This window comes from Euleptes europaea, chromosome 3 (genome assembly GCF_029931775.1).
Source record: "Euleptes europaea isolate rEulEur1 chromosome 3, rEulEur1.hap1, whole genome shotgun sequence".
NCBI lineage: Eukaryota > Metazoa > Chordata > Lepidosauria > Squamata > Sphaerodactylidae > Euleptes > Euleptes europaea.
This window is the reverse complement of record NC_079314.1, coordinates 74,631,140-74,649,330: the sequence shown is the minus strand read 5'-3', so window position 1 is coordinate 74,649,330 and position 18,191 is coordinate 74,631,140. Positions and strand designations below refer to the sequence as shown.

The 18,191-nt window shown below is 40.9% G+C and overlaps 2 protein-coding genes across 2 annotated transcripts; both read right to left on the bottom strand.

Moving 5' to 3' along the window:
• Positions 1–1,093: 1,093 nt before the first annotated feature.
• LOC130475547 (glioma pathogenesis-related protein 1-like) lies at positions 1,094–7,820 on the bottom strand. The gene is made up of 6 exons (XM_056847345.1): positions 7,641–7,820; positions 5,517–5,762; positions 4,161–4,273; positions 3,101–3,183; positions 1,483–1,509; positions 1,094–1,386 (listed from the first exon to the last, which is right to left on the bottom strand). The coding sequence occupies exons 1-6, from the start codon at positions 7,818–7,820 to the stop codon at positions 1,094–1,096; spliced, it is 942 nt and encodes a 313-aa protein (XP_056703323.1).
• Positions 7,821–9,061: 1,241 nt separating this feature from the next.
• On the bottom strand, positions 9,062–17,489 carry LOC130474817 (glioma pathogenesis-related protein 1-like). The gene is made up of 6 exons (XM_056846513.1): positions 17,313–17,489; positions 15,928–16,185; positions 14,292–14,395; positions 12,234–12,319; positions 9,307–9,333; positions 9,062–9,225 (listed from the first exon to the last, which is right to left on the bottom strand). The coding sequence occupies exons 1-6, from the start codon at positions 17,487–17,489 to the stop codon at positions 9,062–9,064; spliced, it is 816 nt and encodes a 271-aa protein (XP_056702491.1).
• Between the last annotated feature and the right edge of the window lie 702 nt (positions 17,490–18,191).

The window sequence follows — 18,191 nt, the reverse complement described above, 5'->3', positions numbered from 1 at the left end:
CTGTTTAATGTTATTTTATGTTATCTGAATGTTTTGTATGGTGGATTGTGATGGTCTTCAGCCGCAGACAATAAACTTTATCACTATCACTAAGTATTAGTCATGAGGGCTAAATTAATACCAGTTGCTGGAAGACAGCAGTAGGAGACATTGCCTTTTTCTTATGAACTTCCCAGAGACATCTCTTTTGGCCAGCATTGGAAAGAGGATGACAGACTAGATAGATTCATTACTTTCAGCAGGCGCTTATGTTTTTGTTTGTTTGTATTAATTTTTATTAATTAATTAATTAATTAATTTACAAGTGTATTAGGGGATCCATAAAATGATTCCTAGTGTTTGGGGCATTGTGTTCCAGCCATCCGATATTTCTCCAAAAACTTACAGTTGCATCCTGTATTGCAAGACAAAAAGGTGATAGAATTGGGAGCAGAGGTTGTTGTTTACACTGCTGAACAAAACATACAGGAAGAGGTATGGCACAGCAACTCAGACCAATAGTACCAAATCATGCAGAATTCAAAGTTGTGCACAAGCAGAATGTGAAAGAAACGACTAGCAGTAAAGATGCAGTGTTGAAACCACAAAACAAACTAACCACAAAGGCATACCCACAAAGGGTTCTTTACAGGGTTGCCAGCCTCCAGGTTATGGCTGGAGATCTCCCACTATTACAACTGATCTCCAGGTGACAGCAATCAGTTCACCTGGAAAAAATGGCTGCTTTGGAAGATGGACTCTATGGCATTAAACCCCATTAAGTCCCTCCCCTCCCCAAACCTTGCCTTCCTCAGATTCCACCCCCAAGCTTTCTAGGTATTTCCCAACCTGGAGCTGACAATGCTAGTTCTTTAGGAAGGGGCTTCTGATTAGCTTGCACTGGGCCAAGCACTCCTGCAACTAGCAGGCCAATTGGGTCAGACGGGAGTCAGTTGCATTCAAGGTTCCTGATATCTGTTTTCTGTGCTTGTGAAACATACAGCTATCATGTTGCTGATATTATGTATGCAACAACAAAGTCTAGGAATATTTAAAGCTTAAAGTTTGAAAAGATTTGAAAAATGCATTGGAAGCCACATACAGGTTAGAGAGATTATTCATAAATAAACAATTTGGGATATTTCTTGGATAATATGGCCACTGCACCAAAAGTCAACAATATAAACAATAATCTTAGTACTATCACAGTAATGCAGTATGAGTCACATGTAGAATGGGATGGAATAGGGGCACTGGGGGGTGAAGGAGCAGAATATGGTGGCTTCTGTGTTGGTGTGAATCTGGTAGGGTATGGAGGAATGTGTTTCGGTGGAATGGGAGGAGCTTTGGGTGGGGACTTTGTTCCATCCTCAAGTACATCCCAATCTGGTGACCAATTGGAGTAACCTAAAACACACACAAAAAACTGTCAGCCTTGGAAAAAGAGTACAGACAACCTAAGCAATAATGAAGGCAGTCCAAGTAACAATAGATAATACGCACTCAGCAACTGGTCGCGCTCTGGATTCTCTAGAGAGTCAAAAGAAGACAAAGTAAATATTGAAGAAAATGTGGTTCTTTTTTGCATCAATAATCTCTGCTGCATAATCTGGACAGTGGCCAAAAGTAATTTCTATTACTAGTAACAATTTTGTCAAAAAAAATATACCGCTTCGGACTTTTTGTTAAGAAAAAGAAGAGTTGGTTTTTATATGTCAACTTTCTCTACCACTTAAGGAAGAATCAAACCGGTTTACAATCACCTTCCCCTCCCCACAACAGACACTTGTGAGGTAGCTGGGGCTGAGAGAGCTCTAAGAGAGCCCAAGATGACCCAGCTGGCTTCATGTTTAGGGAAACCAAGCCAGTTTACCAGATGAGCGTCCGCAGCTCATGTGTAGGAGTGGGGAATCAAACCCAGTTCTCCAGAGTCCACCACTCTTAACCACTACACCACGCTGGCTTAAATGATCTAGTGCAGACCATTGCCTATGTAGTTGAGTGTTTGGTTAAGGTATTTATCACTTTCTTTTGACCCTTAAAATGACACTAATTCAATAAACATCTTACAAAATTGAACTAATAATTAGCTGAGCACCACTTGATATGCTGTAAAGAGGTGATGTGAGAATGACATGTATATGGCTGATCTCTGCCTGTTTTTTTTCTAGCAATTAGTTAAACTTTGTAGCACAACAAAAACATAGTAGTTCACTTGTATAGAATCCACACATTGCTTTAGATATAGTGCATTTTTCTTGCTCTCAAACAACAATGCATTTTTCTTCTGAGAAACTGGTGTTCTTTCCCCCCACTAACAATAGAGTTGTATGAGTATGACAAGTACCTATTGCTTAGAGCCAGTGTCCTCATTGAACTCAAGTGACATAACTGCCCATTTGTTCCCTTCATGCCTATGCCTTTTTTGGTTGTAATGTTATCAACCCAACTACAAAGAGATGGCCTTAGTTGGAAGCTGAAGCAAATTTATCTAAGAAGAAATTGGAGCAACTGGACTTCCCTGTAATGCTTTAGCTGGACTTGCTGCTGCAGCTTGCAAGATCACAAACTGAAGATTGATGAAGCTGCTGGTAAAGCAATCCTCAGCTATTATTTGGAAGTAAATCCTATTCATTAAAAAGGACATGTGCAGTTGTACAGAAATCTGGTCATAAACAAAATAAGAGATAGACATTTTTATGTAACTGTAAAGGTTAATCTAGGTAAGATTCAGGAACCCCATGTCTGGGTCTCCTCACATCAGAAATTTCCTCAAAAAGCCCTGCTGAGGTTAAGAGCTGGGGTACTAGTTTAATTCTTCCCACACACAAGCATTATTCCCTGAGCTGTTTTAAGACCAGTAAGGAAAAGAGACAAGCCAAGCAGCCTCTGCTGAGGCGTCAAAGGAGGGCAGTGCTGATTTCCTCTCAGAAAAGTGGTGTCGGGTGAAGGGTTAACCGCGTACCCCAGTGCCACAGCCTGGATCCAAAATGGATCCCCAGCAGCTGCTCTTCGAGAAAATTGAAGGTGTCAGGAGACCCAATCAGAGATCACCATTACCTCATCTAGCTAAACCCTACTGCTGGCATAATTTTTATTCCCATTCTGATAGCACACTTACCACAGAGATTATCTACACACTTTTCTCCGTTACATTCTCTGCATGGGCTTCCGGTTTTGTAAGGTTTCACTGGATAATTGCCACTGCAATGGTAAAAGGCAATTATAACCGTGGAGAAGAAACACTATTATATCCATTGTGAAATAGTTACAGCCAGCATAACATGGGAATATTTTGAAGATATTCCCATACCCCAGTTACATGTGGTATGTTTTTAAAAGCAGAAAAGGACACAATATCTTTCAAGCAGTTTTACTGGCACTATCAAGGATTTACTCTGCAATTTCAGATTCACAGCGCATTCCTGACTTCTGAGGACAAAAGTCCTCAGGAGGCTAGGAAGGGGCTGTGCTGGCGTTGGGGCCCCCCACGCTGGCGTCCAGGCTATTTACACTGCTGTAAGTGGCCCCGACATCGGCGGGGAAGCCTGGACGCCGGTCTCCCGGCACTGCCACAGCAGCACTACCCCAGGATGCTGATGGGGCCTTCCACCTGCGTCCCACCAGCATAAAGGTCTGCGCTGGTGTTCTGGAAGCCGTCCCGGCATCCCAGGGGGCATTCCTGGGGCATTCCGGGGAGCAGAGTTGCCTGTAGGCAGCCTCCTGTCCCCTTTTGCCCCGGGTATGCCGGCGGGGAGAAGAGCCAGGCTGTGCCTGCTTTTTAGCAGGCGCAGCCTCATTATTCTCAATGGGGCGAAAAGCTGTCAGCTCTCCAGGGTCTCAGGCAGAGGTCTTTCACATCATCTATTGTCTGGTCTTTTAAACTGGAGATGCCGGGAATTGAACCAGGACCTTCTGCATGCAAAGCAGAGGCTCTTCTTCTGAGCCACAGCCTTCCCCTTACTGCTATGGAAAGTGTAGGGTGGGCAACACTTCTGATAAGAGATATAAATTTCACTATTCTGAATCATTTGGGACTAATATAGTATATAGATTACAACAGCTTCAGGTCGATGAAATATGGGTACGGCTCCTTTTACTTATACTAGTGATATAGGGAACAAATTTCTCATCATCACTATTAATATGGTCAACTTTAAAATATTAGGAAAACTATATACGCTGGTCCGTAGTTGCACACAAAATGTGCTCCGTTGGAGAGATGTTCAAAACCCGAAACTCTCTGGCAGAACTGGACAGCACAGCCAACTTTATAACTAGTTGCCCAAACAACCTGAGAAAGAAAGAAAAAATGACATCCTATATTAGCAGGATTTCATTGGCTCTACATGAACACTGCTAGAAGGAAGCTATAATATCTTTAGTCCAAGCTATCATATCCATATGCTTTCTAGCAAATCCCTCATGACCACATTACTAAGTCTAATCCTTATCTTTAAAAGTTATGATCTTTGGGCTGGGGCAAACCAGCTTCTGTTTCCTCATTACTTTTTTTTTTTTTTTTGCCTTCTTGGCCTTAGTTCAGATGTCAGGTGAAACAATGGTTGGATTAAACTAACTACTGTTGGTGAGACCATCAGAATGTAGGTCACTCCATTAACTGTAATGACAGAAAGCAGCCCTGTTCACATGTTACAGTGAACACGCAAACATCTTGTGTCTTTGTAAGACGGAGCCAACACACATTCTCTTTACAAGGGAAACTGACCGGGAAAACATACAGGCCCACTGTGACTGTTTTGTGATATGTTATGGAGATAAAATTGCTCACATCCACTGCAACTTAGATGCCACAGTTGATTCAGCTAAAACTCAGAATGCCATTGGAATGCAGTCTTGTCATATTTGCATGGATGACTTTCAGTTGGTGAGGCCTGATGTAGTGAACAAGCAGCTTTAAAGTTTCTATATTCGACCCTTGCCCTTCATAGTTGATAGTATCAAGTCAGGAAAGAGCAAAGACAATGAAACCAGCATTTATCAAGGCATTCCAGGATTTATTAACTATGAGCCAAATGCTGGTTTCACACGAGACATAGCTGAAATAAACCATGGTGTTAACATTATCTTGAGCCAAGACTTAGACACCCTGCCCAGCTCCATTCCACTGACACCTTCCATATCAAGAAATTGTATTTTTATATATACACGCATATATAATGAAGAAAGCATATGTGAAAAAGAACACATATCCTCTACATGCTCATTTGTACAGAGCATCCACACTTGATGACCAATTTCATGACCAGAGAAAATATTCACTAATTTACAGCATGATTCTACAATTAAAGAAGCTTTTAAAAAAAGTATTATGAATGCACTCTGATCTCACATGGATTTGACAGTGGTTTTTTTACCTAGATTACTAATCAAATGAATTCCTATTTAGCTTCAGAAATGCTGTAGTATTATGTGCTCTAGATCCTGAGTTTGAGATGAAACTAACATATCTGTTTTCCACATTAGCTTAATTTAGTTCATAGTTTCTGGTGAAAAAAGTGGAATGAAGAGATCACTTGTGTATAATGACCACAAACTTTTGTACATGCTCTGCTCCCAAAGTTGTAGTAACTGACTTCATCATACCAGTCTTTCACTGCATTTTTTACAGAGAACAAAAACAGTGAGCCAGTCCAGATATTTTCTCCAACTGGAGTAAATGTAGGGTGAACCTTTCCTGGAGTTCTGAGATAGATATTATGATCAAAGTGGCACTTCTTTGCCCATGCTTTAGCAGTCTTTGCCAATGCAGGGTCCCAGGTCTGCAGAATTAAAAGGACAAGTTGATATTATTTGTTATTTTTAATATATATATTATTACATCATTACTAGATTGCCAGACAAAATTCAACACAGACATGAAGATATCATATACAATCACTAACGAAAGATTTATCTCAAGAAAATGTTTCTCTTTTTCCTAATGTACAAAGTGTAATAACTTGGGAACAGTTGCAATTGCATTCATTTTAAGCCACAAAATCCCCTTTAATTTATTTCATTTGTGTTATTTATAGTTCACCTTTCTCACTGAGACTCAAGGTGGATTACATAATGTAAGTCAGAACAATCAACCGGATGTGGAGACATCCAATTCATTTAATAAGGGCTTTTACCTCAAAGGAGTGTTTGGGACTTTTCAAAGTGTTTTCAGGTTATGCGTGTGCATGAGGAGGAGGCTGAAGTGCTTCAACCTCTAATTGATCCCCTTACCTAACTTCTTTCTCCAGCCCTGGAATTACCAGTGGAGGTGTCACAGAAGAAAATTAGGAAAGAGAGAAAGAGGAAATAGAAATAAAAGGTTGTAAGAACTCCAGTGCTTTTAGGAGCACAAGCAAGACTTGTCTGTCTTCTCAGAGGACAGTAGATATATTGGAGATGTCAAGAGGTTTTGTCCCTTCCAATAGCCAAGTGCTCCAATCAGATCATCTTTCTTGTCCCTGAGTGGAAGCACAGTCTACTGGTTACTATCATACATGTAAAGGAGAGGTTTTCTTGTTACATTACTCTAAGCAGATGCTACACTACATCTGCTTAACATGTATGGTTGCTCACCCAGCTCCAAATGGGCAGTGGGTGGAAGCGGAACTGGAGGAAAACCCACCCCAGCATGCTTCTCCAGTCACACACTCATTTTACTTAGGCAAAGTCCATCCTGAAGGCTATTAACTTGTTTATGAGTAAGTAATATGAGAGGTGTCCCAGTACTTCAGCCTAGCACAGATGCACAACCATTGGAAAGAGCAAGTGCGAGACAATAGAGGGGGGAAAGTAGTGGGACAGAAAGCTTCAGGAGGACAAAAAAACACTCTGAATCTCTAGCAGAAAATTGATTTGTCTTGTGGGGAATCATGTGGCATCTTGTTTTTGTTAATGAAAGATACTAGTTGCAGTGGCTTGAAATATTTGATCTAGGAAAATGGTGAAGACTTTAGAAATGTGTATATTATCTTTCTTGTGTTTTTTTAAACATTAATTTTTCCCTTGGGGGAAATCAACTAATTGTGGCCATGTGCTATTGTGCTCTTGGGAGATGCAAAATGACCACTCTGGGTTTTTCATGTTGTTGATGATGGAAGATGCATATCTGATGGATGGAGGCTACTCCAGATTATTAAAATGTGAAAGTCATGCCTGAGTACCAGGGAGACCAGTGTGCTGTGTATAAGTGTATGACAAGAGAAGGAGAAACAGTGTGTGGAGGGGAGGGGGAGAGGTTTTAAGGACTAGTATTGTTCATTTTGGTTTTTGTCTGGTTTCCCCCGCCTCATCTTGTTTGTGTGTGTAAAGTGCCCTCAAGTTGCAGCTGGTTTATGGTGACCCTGTAGGGTTTCCAAGGCAAGAGACCAACAGAGCTGGTATGCCATTGCCTTCCTCTGCATAGTGGCTTGGTATTCCTTGGTGGTCTCCCATCCAAATTCTAACCAGGGCTAACTTGGCTTAGCTTCCAAGGTGATGAGATCAGGTTAGCCTGGACCATCCAGGCCAGGCCCTCATCTTACTTGTAAATAAATATACAACAACACCAACCTCCAGTACTTTTTTGTCATAAGGACAAAATTGTCCCTGAGATTTTCTTTTTTTAAGGAGGAAGGAGGGCAAAAACCAATCCTTGTACAAAGATAGGAAAACTTTCTTACCATATGCTGCATGTTGCTGGCTGAAGGATTCACCTTGGACCGAAAATTATTGTGAGTTTTCACACAGTCCAGTATAAACTGCTGGTCTTCTATATCAGGCAGTGACGTTTGATCATAGGTGTAACAGCAAACAGAGAGCTCCAATACCAGCCAAAGTTGAGAAAACAATCTGCATTTCATTTCCCCCTGAAATATTCAGTGTCTCACTACGGTTTTGAAGAAAACCTTTGCTTTTATAAGATGGTGCTGTTTGCTTTGTACATGGTGCTCAGGTGGTATAATACTGAAGGGGAGGCTTATAACGAAACTCACGTCCTCTCAGTAACAAGAGCAAGTTGCTTCACAGCATTCAAAATTAAGCGGAACATAGGAAGGAAGTGGTTTCTTTAACTTCTGTGTTGCTAAACCTATCTGTTCTAGAGGAATCCAAATATAATATTGTTGTGAGTTTGCTATATGATTACTGGTGAATGGACTACACCTAAAATGACAAACCTGGTGGGAAAAAAGGAATGTTAATGTTCTTTAGTGGGTGCTAATGGTTAGAAGATGGTCCATAGAGATAGCTCTGTTAAATACCCATCAGAACCTGGAGGAGGCTGACTGCAGCTGAAAGGAGGAGACAAGTGTCTGTTTGGAACAGACAGGAAGAGTAGCAGGCAGAGGTAGCTGTGAGTTGGCTAAGGGCTAAACTACATGTTACAATGTACACGAGTCTGTCTTGGGGACTCATAGCCATATTGGAGTTGCACGTTCTCAGTGGGAATTCCATTGAAATATGCCATAGGGCCTGATTTGGATAATGATTACAGTGTGTGGGAGAGGAAGGAAGAGCCTAAATGGTGTGGGGGACATTATTTGCCACATGGGTATTCCACATGCACTGAATGCTTGCACATGCAGAAAGACTGCATAACAAACACAAATACAGAGTTTCTATGTATTTGAAGAAAACTGCAAAAAAATGTTAATTTTTATAAGGAGAAACAAAACAAACAAAAACCCTATTCAGGACTGAAAAGAACAGAACAGAAGGGGAAATCAACCTGCTTAACCCCCTAAGAGCTTATAGTATCATGGAGAGTGAAATTTGAGTTGGTGAAATTTCCCAAACCTCCCTCCACTGTGATATGTTGCAGGCCTCCCCACTATCATATAATCTATCTGTCTGTCTGTCCGTCCGTCTGTCTGTCCATGCTTGCATCCATTCATATTGCACACATAATTTATCATAGATACAGAATACTTTATATTAATATTTATTTTCTAATTTTAAAAATTGTATACAAGTCATTAGTGTGTAACAAATCACTTTTTGTAATTTTATCATATTCCAAGTATTATATAAAACAAGGAACTGACGAACTCTAAGTACAAGAAAAGTAATGCAAATATTCTCTATTTCTTTTTCCTCTATGCAATCAAATACATTCATTTTGCAAACATAAATCTGGATGATGTCTATGTAAATAAAAAGCAACTCCAAATGCCAGAAACATTAACGATGGCCTTAAAACTGCAACAGCAATACAGGATTTATCGCATACAATCCGACCTTCCCAGGGTGGAAACCATCGTGTATAACCTATGAAAAGTGCAAGGGCATTATTCAATATGAAATTTATTTTTGAAGCAAAATTAAGCTATAGTACAAAATAATACATACGCTTAATATTGTCTCGCTGTGGATTTCCTGGAGAAGGGGGGGAAACATTGTCAACAAGTAAACATTGTAAACAAGAATTTTAAAAATATTAATATTTTATACATTTTTTTTCCAAACATAGAATGGCAACAAACTCAAGAGCATTTCAACTGAAGGCATCATCCAAACAATGTAATTATTAACATATAATATGATAATCTATTTGGTTTATTTGCACCAAGAGAGGAAACATAATGCCACCAAGTGTGGTACCTCTATATTTACCATTCAAGGGAAATGACAGTTCTCTCTCTTTCTCAGGGCTGCCAACTCCAAGCTTTTGGGGTGGAGCCTGGAGAGGGCTGGGTTTGGAAGGACAGGGAACTCAGCAGGGTATAATGCCATAGAGTCTACCTTCAACAGCAGACACTTTCTCCAGAAGAACTGATCTATGTATTCTGGAGATCACCTGTAATTCTGGGACATCTCCAATTTCCATCTGGAGGTTGGCAACTCTTCCCCCCTCTTTCTGTGAGTGTGTGTTAGTTAGTGAATGAGAAGGAAAAAGAGAGATGTACAGATATAACAAGATCCCATCCAAAGACACAGTTCAATAGAGACCCTGTATAACTGCAATTTAAAGTAAAAAAATACTGGGGAATTCATTCATTAATCTCTACTGCATAGCATGGGCCAGCAATAAGCACTCTTGAAAATTTGGCATGTAACATCAGAAAGACCAAAAGCAATTCATGGTCTGGATTTTTCTGTTGTACAATATGCTTCTATGGCATTTATTACCATTATAACTCTGCATTTCTAACCAATCCACTAATAAACTCATACACAATCATTTCCTTTTCTTGAAAATGCTGGGTGTGTGTGTGTGTTTGTGTATAGATAGATAGATAGATAGATAGATAGATAGATAGATAGATAGATAGATAGATAGATAGAGATATATAGATATAGATATATTTGTGCACACAAACCACAAAATCAAAGCAAGTCTTGCCAAAACTTTCATTACAGAGTTTAATCATTATAGTAGGGAAAATGATAATTTCTCTGTCTTCACTGGGATTTAAAAATTGGGGAAACATCACATTTTTAAAAAGAAGGCACAAAGGCTGCAAAAAGGCTGTGGCTGTTATGTTCAGACAGTGTTCCAGATAATGCAGCAATTACATGACTTGCAGCCCATTCCTGAGCTCTTGGCTGGAAAGAGCTCAGGAGGAGTGCAAGTGCCCATGCCAGCATTTGGCCTTCTTGCACCAGCACCTGGCCACTTGCGCCACCACGAGAAGCAGGAATGCTGGCATTGGGGTGCTCACGCCAGCCTCCCTGCATTGCCACGGCAGCATGGCCCAGGGACGCCAGCTTGACCTCTTGCTGGCGCAAAACCCCACGCTGATGTCCCAGGGGGCATTCCCGGGGCATTCCGGGGGGTGGTGGAGCTGCCACCACCCCTTTCAGGCCGGGAACACCCCCATCTGAAACAGTGCTGCTGTGCCAGCTTTTTGCTGGCGCAGCCTCACTGTTTTCAATGGGGGCAAATCACCCATTTTCCTGAAATAAAAATTTAAAAGGCTTTTTAAAGCCTTTAAGCGGCCGGGGAACAGTTTTGGAGGTGCCACCTCAGTTATGCCATCCCCGGCCGCCGAAAAGCTCAGGAATGGAATGTGAGTGCACTTAATTAAGGTTTGAACTAGCCTAGAATATTGCATGGGCTCAGCAGTGTCAGTTGGTGAGCCAAACCAATGCAGCCTCTGTTTTACCTATTTGGGCTTAAAGCAGTTCATATGCTAATTTCTTCCAAGGAAATAGTACAGATTGAATATCCCTTATCTGGACATCCGATATCCGGACTGACCTGAAAACCAGATCTTTTGAGCTGGCATGTAGGCATTACTCACAGGCCCTCAGCAGCATGCCAATGTGCTTTCTGATGCTTCAATATACACACAATTATTAAAAATTACATTCATGCTATGTGTCTAAGGTGTATATAAAGCATATTTAAAACATAAATAAATTTCATGTTTTGACTTAGGTCTAGGGTTGCCAGGTCCCTCTTTGCCAATGGCAGGAGCCTGAGGAGGGCGGAGTCTGGGGAGGGGAGGGACTTCAATGCCATGGAGTCCAATTGCCAGGGCGGCCATTTGCTCCAGGTGAACTGATCTCTATAGGCTGGAGATCAGTTGTAATAGCAGGAGATCTCCAGCTACTACCTGGAGGTTCAACCAAAGGACTCAAAACCACTGTTAATACAATATTGTAAAAACCAAACAGGGCAGGCTCACAACTTACAAGAATAACAAACGTGTATTAATAGTCTAAATCAGTGCAAAACATGAACAAACAGTACAGTGTGATATAAATATATACAATATGTACAAGCTCTCTAACGGATAAGCTAACAAATAAGCACACTGGCTGTTTCTTGAGTCAGACGTGAAGCAGAGTCCACTCCGGCAGGTGAGTAAAAAGTCACTTCCAACAAAGAAAATTTTGCCACAACAACCATGCGGATAAGGGATACCCAACCTGTATGTGGCAGAGGCTTATCTGGCAGATCTGGAGCCCCAATCCAAACCAGACCTCAGTGGCTGCTTTTAAAAGCAATTGAAGATATCGGGAGAGCCAACCACAGAGCAGAGGAAGGACACGAGGCAATTCATGTATGCTTTAGCACACAGATACACATAAATGATATGTAGCAATTCAGATAGCGTTGCCACAAAGATGTACCTCCCTTGTCTTGCACGAGGCTGCCACTGTTGCAACATAAGCTGCTCTGTCCTTGAAACTAGAGTGCCCATTTTTAAAACTTCCAGTGAAATTAAAGCTCAAAAGGTAAAAACAGATTAATCAGCAAAATCTCTGCATGTAGTTTGTCAAATGTATGCAGAAATATCAATACATGCAAGAGAATGTTTTATACTCACTACAGAGATTGTTTTCGCAAGTGTCTCCTTCTGGGCAAGCACTGCATGGCTTTCCTGTTTTATACGGAAGTCTTGGGGCATTGCCTCTAAAGAATAACATTGTCAGAATATCAGGAGACAAAACAAAGCTAAAGATTGAAATGGAAGTTAAAGCAAATAAAAGAAAGTTTGAGATGTGACATATTGGCCTCAAGGTAGTTTTGACAATGGAACATAGTGGAGCCCATCACTGGAACCAGTGATATTTAATTGATTCAAAAATTATCTAGAGTCAGAGGTGAACAGTCAGAGCAAATTCAGGTTGGTGAAATCCTGAAAAGACTAGGAAGAACTCTAAAAAGTGAATGAGCAACAAAAAGTCAAACTGTACTAATTGTTTTATTTTTATTTATTAATTAGTTTGATAACCCACTCTCACTCCCCAGCCACCAGGCTCAGGGCAGCTCACAGCATACATTCCAACAATAAAATCAATTAAATAATTACTTTATAACTTCTGGAATAGAAATGGCATGGACTCACACAATCAGAAGGAGAAAAAATGCTGGAGGGCAAGGGGAAAGTGCTTCTACTTGCAATGGTGGCAGAAAAGGAATTGAGGAGAAAGGGGGCACCCCCCTTGGTCACGTGACAGTTTTGGCGGGAAGGAATCGTCACTACTGTTCCAAGGGGAAGGGGCGCCCCCGCTGTATCCAGGAGGCTAGAAAAATCTTCTACTGAAGGGCAGGCCTGCGGATGCGCAGACCCATATGTGGTGCTGCACAGAAGACTGAAAATGAAATTCATGTATGCCACCCTGAGCTCTTTTAAGGAACGGTAGGATAAAATTGCAACATATATATTGCAATAGCTGCCATTGAAAACCTAGAGGTGAATTAGGTCCCACTAGTCACACTTTGTTGGCAGAATGCAGAGAAAAGTGGCTTAAATTCCCCCCCCCCCATCAGTTTATTGTTACCTGTACAGTGGTAAACTATGTCCCCAAAGTACAACCAGTTACCACTTAAAGTTGGTTTTCTGCAGGCAAACAAACAAATAAAAAACTCATGGGGTGAAAAACTACCCCACAAATCTATTAAAGTTGCCATTAAGTTAGATTTTCTACCCCTTGATGTTTACTACCCAGGGAACCAGTTTAAGGCCTCTGCAGAGATACTGCCCTCCAGAACAACTTCCTAAAAACCTGGAGAAGTTAACTTCACAAAGAGAGACATATTAATGGAGTACAAATTACCCCAAGGAACCTAAACTGTAGAAATTGTTTATGTTAGCTGTTTCCATTTAAAATTCATGAAAACTTATGTTTGTTGTCTAATGGCATAGGTTCAAAACAAAGTTTTTGTTGTTTCAAATATTTTAAAAATTATAGCTTTGTAAAGGAACCATATTGGTGGGAGTTACTCAATATGTAAAAGGGGAGGACTGAATTTATGCTAAAGAAACATTCTGCTTTGTGCCAAAGTATGTTTTCATTAGGACTATAGAACACAGTGACCTTTGACTCCACAAATTCCCCAAAAAAGTGTGAAGTTTTTAACACAAGATAAATGAGTAATTTGGTTTGGGGTTCAAATATACTCCAAAATGCAATATGTGCGCATTTTCAGAGGTCAATTAAAGGGGCAGAAAGAACATGTATATAGGGGAGGATGGGATTTTGATGGCAAATGCTGCCATTGGAATGTGTGTGTGTGCACATGTGTGGTATTTAAACACTTAGAGTATATGGGAATCTCTCCTTGATTAGCAGTGCCTTAGAATTACATCTTAAATTAATCTTAAGTCTTAGAAGGGTGTAACTCTGATTATATTACTACCCGGAAAAAGCAGGTATACTAATAGTGTGGTGAGAGCTGTACGCAAATACATATGTACTCACATAGCTTCTATGCATATGTTTCAGTGGATGCATGTAGGCTGGGGACTGAGCTTGTCACTGCAATACCTTCCTTTCACACATACCCATTCATTCTACCTCCTTAGAAGGTCTGAAAAGAATATATGTAGACATGTTTAGATTGATATATTACGAGTTCTCTTTAACCTATTTTAAGTTACCTTGGAGCATAATTGCACACGAAATTTTCAACATTTCTGTGTCGACCCAGTTTATAGCAGAAAACAATAGCACATCCAATCTTATGAGATGTATCCCAAACAACCTGTGAAAAAGTAAGTTTTATTGTACAAAATGAGGTGCAAGTTGGACTAATAATTACCATTCTAAAATCCAGTTTTTCCCTGATTGGTTTTTTGCCCCTTAATTAGGATTCTATCCAAAGACACATTTTCACTTTATTAGTATCCAGCAGAAAATGTTACACATTCGATCTGCATAAGATCATGTCTGCAATATTAAAATAAGCTTATTTAAATCTATTATTTACTTTTTGATAAAATACACAATTTTTGTAACCTTCTGTTGTGTGTTTTTTCTTTTGGTGAGTTTTGAAAATGTTATTTCCCTCCCACTCCCTGCAGGTTTGCAGAAACATATACCCAATCTGTACCTGGTCCCATTGTGTGTGTGTGTGTGTTTTTAAGATCTGGATTCTGAAGCCAGATTCAGAATTATACATAAGGAAGGAAGGAAGCCTGGTGCCAGCTCCTTCTATCCTGTCTAGGGTTGCCAGGTCCTTTTTCGCCACTGGCAGGAGGTTTTGGGGGCGGAGCCTGAGGAAGGCAGGGTTTGGGGAGGGGAGGGACTTCAATGCCATAGAGTCCAATTGCCAAAGCAGCCATTTTTGCCAGGTGAACTAATCTCTATCGGCTGGAGATCAGTTATAATAGCAGGAGATCTCCAGCTAGTACCCGGAGGTTGGCAACCATAATCCTGTCCCTTGCACAATGATTCCCCCCCCCTTTTAAATGTCAGTTTTTCTTAAAGAGAAGGAAATGGGAAGAGGGGGCACTTGGAGAGGGGCAGGTGCCACTCTCTGATACTTTGGGAAAAGACAAACTAGCTTATTTTCTGGGAGGTATTCCAAGATCACTCTGGTGCCATTTACACAAATTCCAGATGGCATCACTGTTTAGAGCTCCATGTCTACCATTGATTGTTGGAAAGTGAATCCCTTGACTGTTGGCAAGATGCCCCATGGGGCACTTACTAATAAGCCACGCCCATGCTGCTCTTTCAGTGGTTAAGCTGCACATGTGCATAGAGAATGTCCCAGTACACAAGTTTTCCTTTCTTGCTAGGTTCTCTGCCATTGTGTACACATTCTACAAGACTCCCTCGTGCAATTTGCTGATAGCTCAACGTTTGTATGGCTGTTGTTAGAACTCAGATGCCATGGTTTGTTCCGTTAAATCTTTGTTTTTAATGGTTGTGTTTAAATTGTTTTGTTTTATTACCATAGTTGTGAGCCACATCAAGCATGTCTTTGGAGATGCAACATATACATTTTCTAAATAAATAATAAAATAAACTATCCTTTTGAGGCATATTTAGCAGCAATTCATGTAACCCTATTAGATTTGACTCTAATGTTAATTTTTTTCCTTTCAAAACTTAGCCAGTTGTAAGTAAATAAATCACTATCATTGTGACAGAGTCTGGATAATTATGACAAAAAATAGGATTAGAGACGCTCTATATCAGCTGCTTTACATATTTGGTGACCAGAAGGATCCCAGTTTTTTATGCTTTGCTGCCAGATTTGTAGACTGAGCAGAGAAGAACAAATTTTACCTGAGTATAATGATGACATTTGCTTTTACATGTATTGTTGTGGTACTGGTAGAAAGCAACTTCTGAGTACCATGACATGATAAAACGAGTAGGATCAAAGTGTCTTCTTCCAGCGTTTGCAATCCACCGATTTTCTCCAGGGGGATTAAATTTAGGATCAGGGTGACCGCTTCCATTGTGCTGTAAAAAATAGTTTTGTAGAAAAATGCATCTCTGTCCCCATGCTCTAGCTGTTCTAGCTAAAGCCAGATCCCAGGTCTGCAAAATATAATGTACAGTTTTTAATCACAACATTTTTATTTTCCAGCTTTTAAGTAATGCATACAAAAACACAGATGCAACATTTGCACAGAATGTTATTGCTTTGGATGTCATTTGCCTTCAGTTTTCTATCTCTCTTCTTTCTAAAGCTCTGGCACTATCTAGTGATTATTCTGGTAGCAACCCAGGCACTTGCACATAGTTACTTATTCTGCTCCTGAAATGCGAATTAATGAATGAATCGAATTTAATGTTGTGACTGTAGGTTACATAACACAACACAACACAAACATCAGATATAAACACACACAAGAACATACCATCTTGAAATGTGTCATCCTGTAGAAACCTTTGGCCCCCTAAGTAAGTGCAATTTTCTCTAAAATATTTCTGTCTTGCCTTAAGGTAGTTTATTTAACTTGTATTACTTTAAAAAATTTCTTCCCTGATAAGGGATTCATAATTTCTAAAAAGAAGCAAAATAAAACAAAACAAAAAAACTATGTCTATAAATATATCTTCTCAAATATATATCTATGTCCATATATCATATTATGGAAGTAGATAGCATGAACAAAAGCATAAACTCAATCTTTTTGAAGCACCTCTTCAAATTATCTTCCAGGCTACAAAAATGATGGTGAAAGACCAACCCCTTAATTAAAAGCCTAGGTTAAAAACATGCTTTGGACTGGTGCCTAAAAGACAGCAGGGAAAGTGTTAGAGGACTCTCGGGGAGAAGGGAATACTCAGGTGAAAGATTGGGAAAGCCCTCTTTGTGCTGGGCCCCCTGACCACCCGCAGCTCCCCCAAGCAGGGCAGAAAGAGCAAGCAACTGCCACTGCTTGGGCCCAGGGTGGTCCTAGTAAGGAGTAGGGTGGGCACACCTGTGGGGCAGCAGGGGGTGGCAGTGATTCTGGGGCTCAATCACGAAGGAAACCTCTGCATATTGCTCATGCTTGTACATAGAAATCGAGTCCCATTGAACACAACCTAGGATCAAGTTGATGGGCTTGCTGGGTTACACAGACCCACTGTCTTCATCTCACACACACACCCTCCCACCCCAAGCAACATTCCACCCTCTGCTACCTCATAGTCTTATCCCCATTCCCAGTGCACACCATGTACAGCATGTTGGAAGCTGTTGGCTTGACTTCAGAGCGGTGCTTGTTGTGGGCATCCACGCACTGCTTGATAAAGGTTTGGTTGGTAATTTGGGGATACGCTATTGGCTGAAACTTGCCCCTGCCATTCACATCCCTAATCAGCCACAGCATGGTCCACAGCCAGCCCCTCATTTTGGTACCAGCACCCTGTCGCAAACATGCCAGACTCTCATGCGTGCAAAACACTTGTATTTGCCAACTGTCATCCTCCAACAGTCTAGTAAGAACTGGTCCCGCCCCCACTCTGTTCTAGAATCCACAGTTGCTAATCTGCTTCCCATTAGCATGGGCCTCGGTGGAAGTCGTTTCCACATAGGTTATTTGCCCTGGGTTCAATGCTGTCGGGAAGTGGGTTTTATTCCTGCTTCCCCACAGCATCATGGTGTATTCATGCACCTCCCAGGGGTTCTATGGCTTTTCTCCAGTCTTTGTCAAACTTGCTCTGTTGTGAAGTTTTGGGAAAGATCACAGCAAAGCCTGGATGGCTGCAATGTGGGTGGGAAAATTCTGATTCTCCCTGTCCTGGCCACACAGCAGCTGTTTCCCCTTCCTCTGCAGCTATTTCTTCCTCTTCATACCACCGAGGTACCTTTTTCAAATTGGCAATTGAATATCTTTCCATCATTATACATATATAACAATCTGTGTATCAAGTTCCTTGAATTTCTACCTTGTTTGAAAAGTCCCTAGCCCCTTTGGTTGGGAAGATATAAGGGGAAAGGCATATCTTCACAACAAAAGGGTCTAGACTCTTTGGCCATTTATGCACTGCTGTTTCCTCGCGGTCACCCCACCAACTACTTCGAGGCTTTGCTTTGATTGTGCATGCATTTT

Bases quoted from the DNA above. Each gene is read 5' to 3' on its own strand.
- LOC130475547 (XM_056847345.1), bottom strand. From the start codon at position 7,820: ATGAAATGCAGATTGTTTTCTCAACTTTGGCTGGTATTGGAGCTCTCT. The intron at 4,274-5,516 runs GTGATCTCTTCA...TTTCTTTCTCAG, and splicing joins TTTGTGGTCATTATACACAA to GTTGTTTGGGCAACTAGTTA. The intron at 3,184-4,160 runs GTATATAGTTTT...TTACCATTGCAG, and splicing joins GTGTGCAACTACGGACCAGC to TGGCAATTATCCAGTGAAAC.
- LOC130474817 (XM_056846513.1), bottom strand. From the start codon at position 17,489: ATGAGGGGCTGGCTGTGGACCATGCTGTGGCTGATTAGGGATGTGAAT. The intron at 14,396-15,927 runs GTAAAATTTGTT...ACTTTTTCACAG, and splicing joins AATGTCATCATTATACTCAG to GTTGTTTGGGATACATCTCA. The intron at 12,320-14,291 runs GTAACTTAAAAT...GTTATTCTTTAG, and splicing joins GTGTGCAATTATGCTCCAAG to AGGCAATGCCCCAAGACTTC.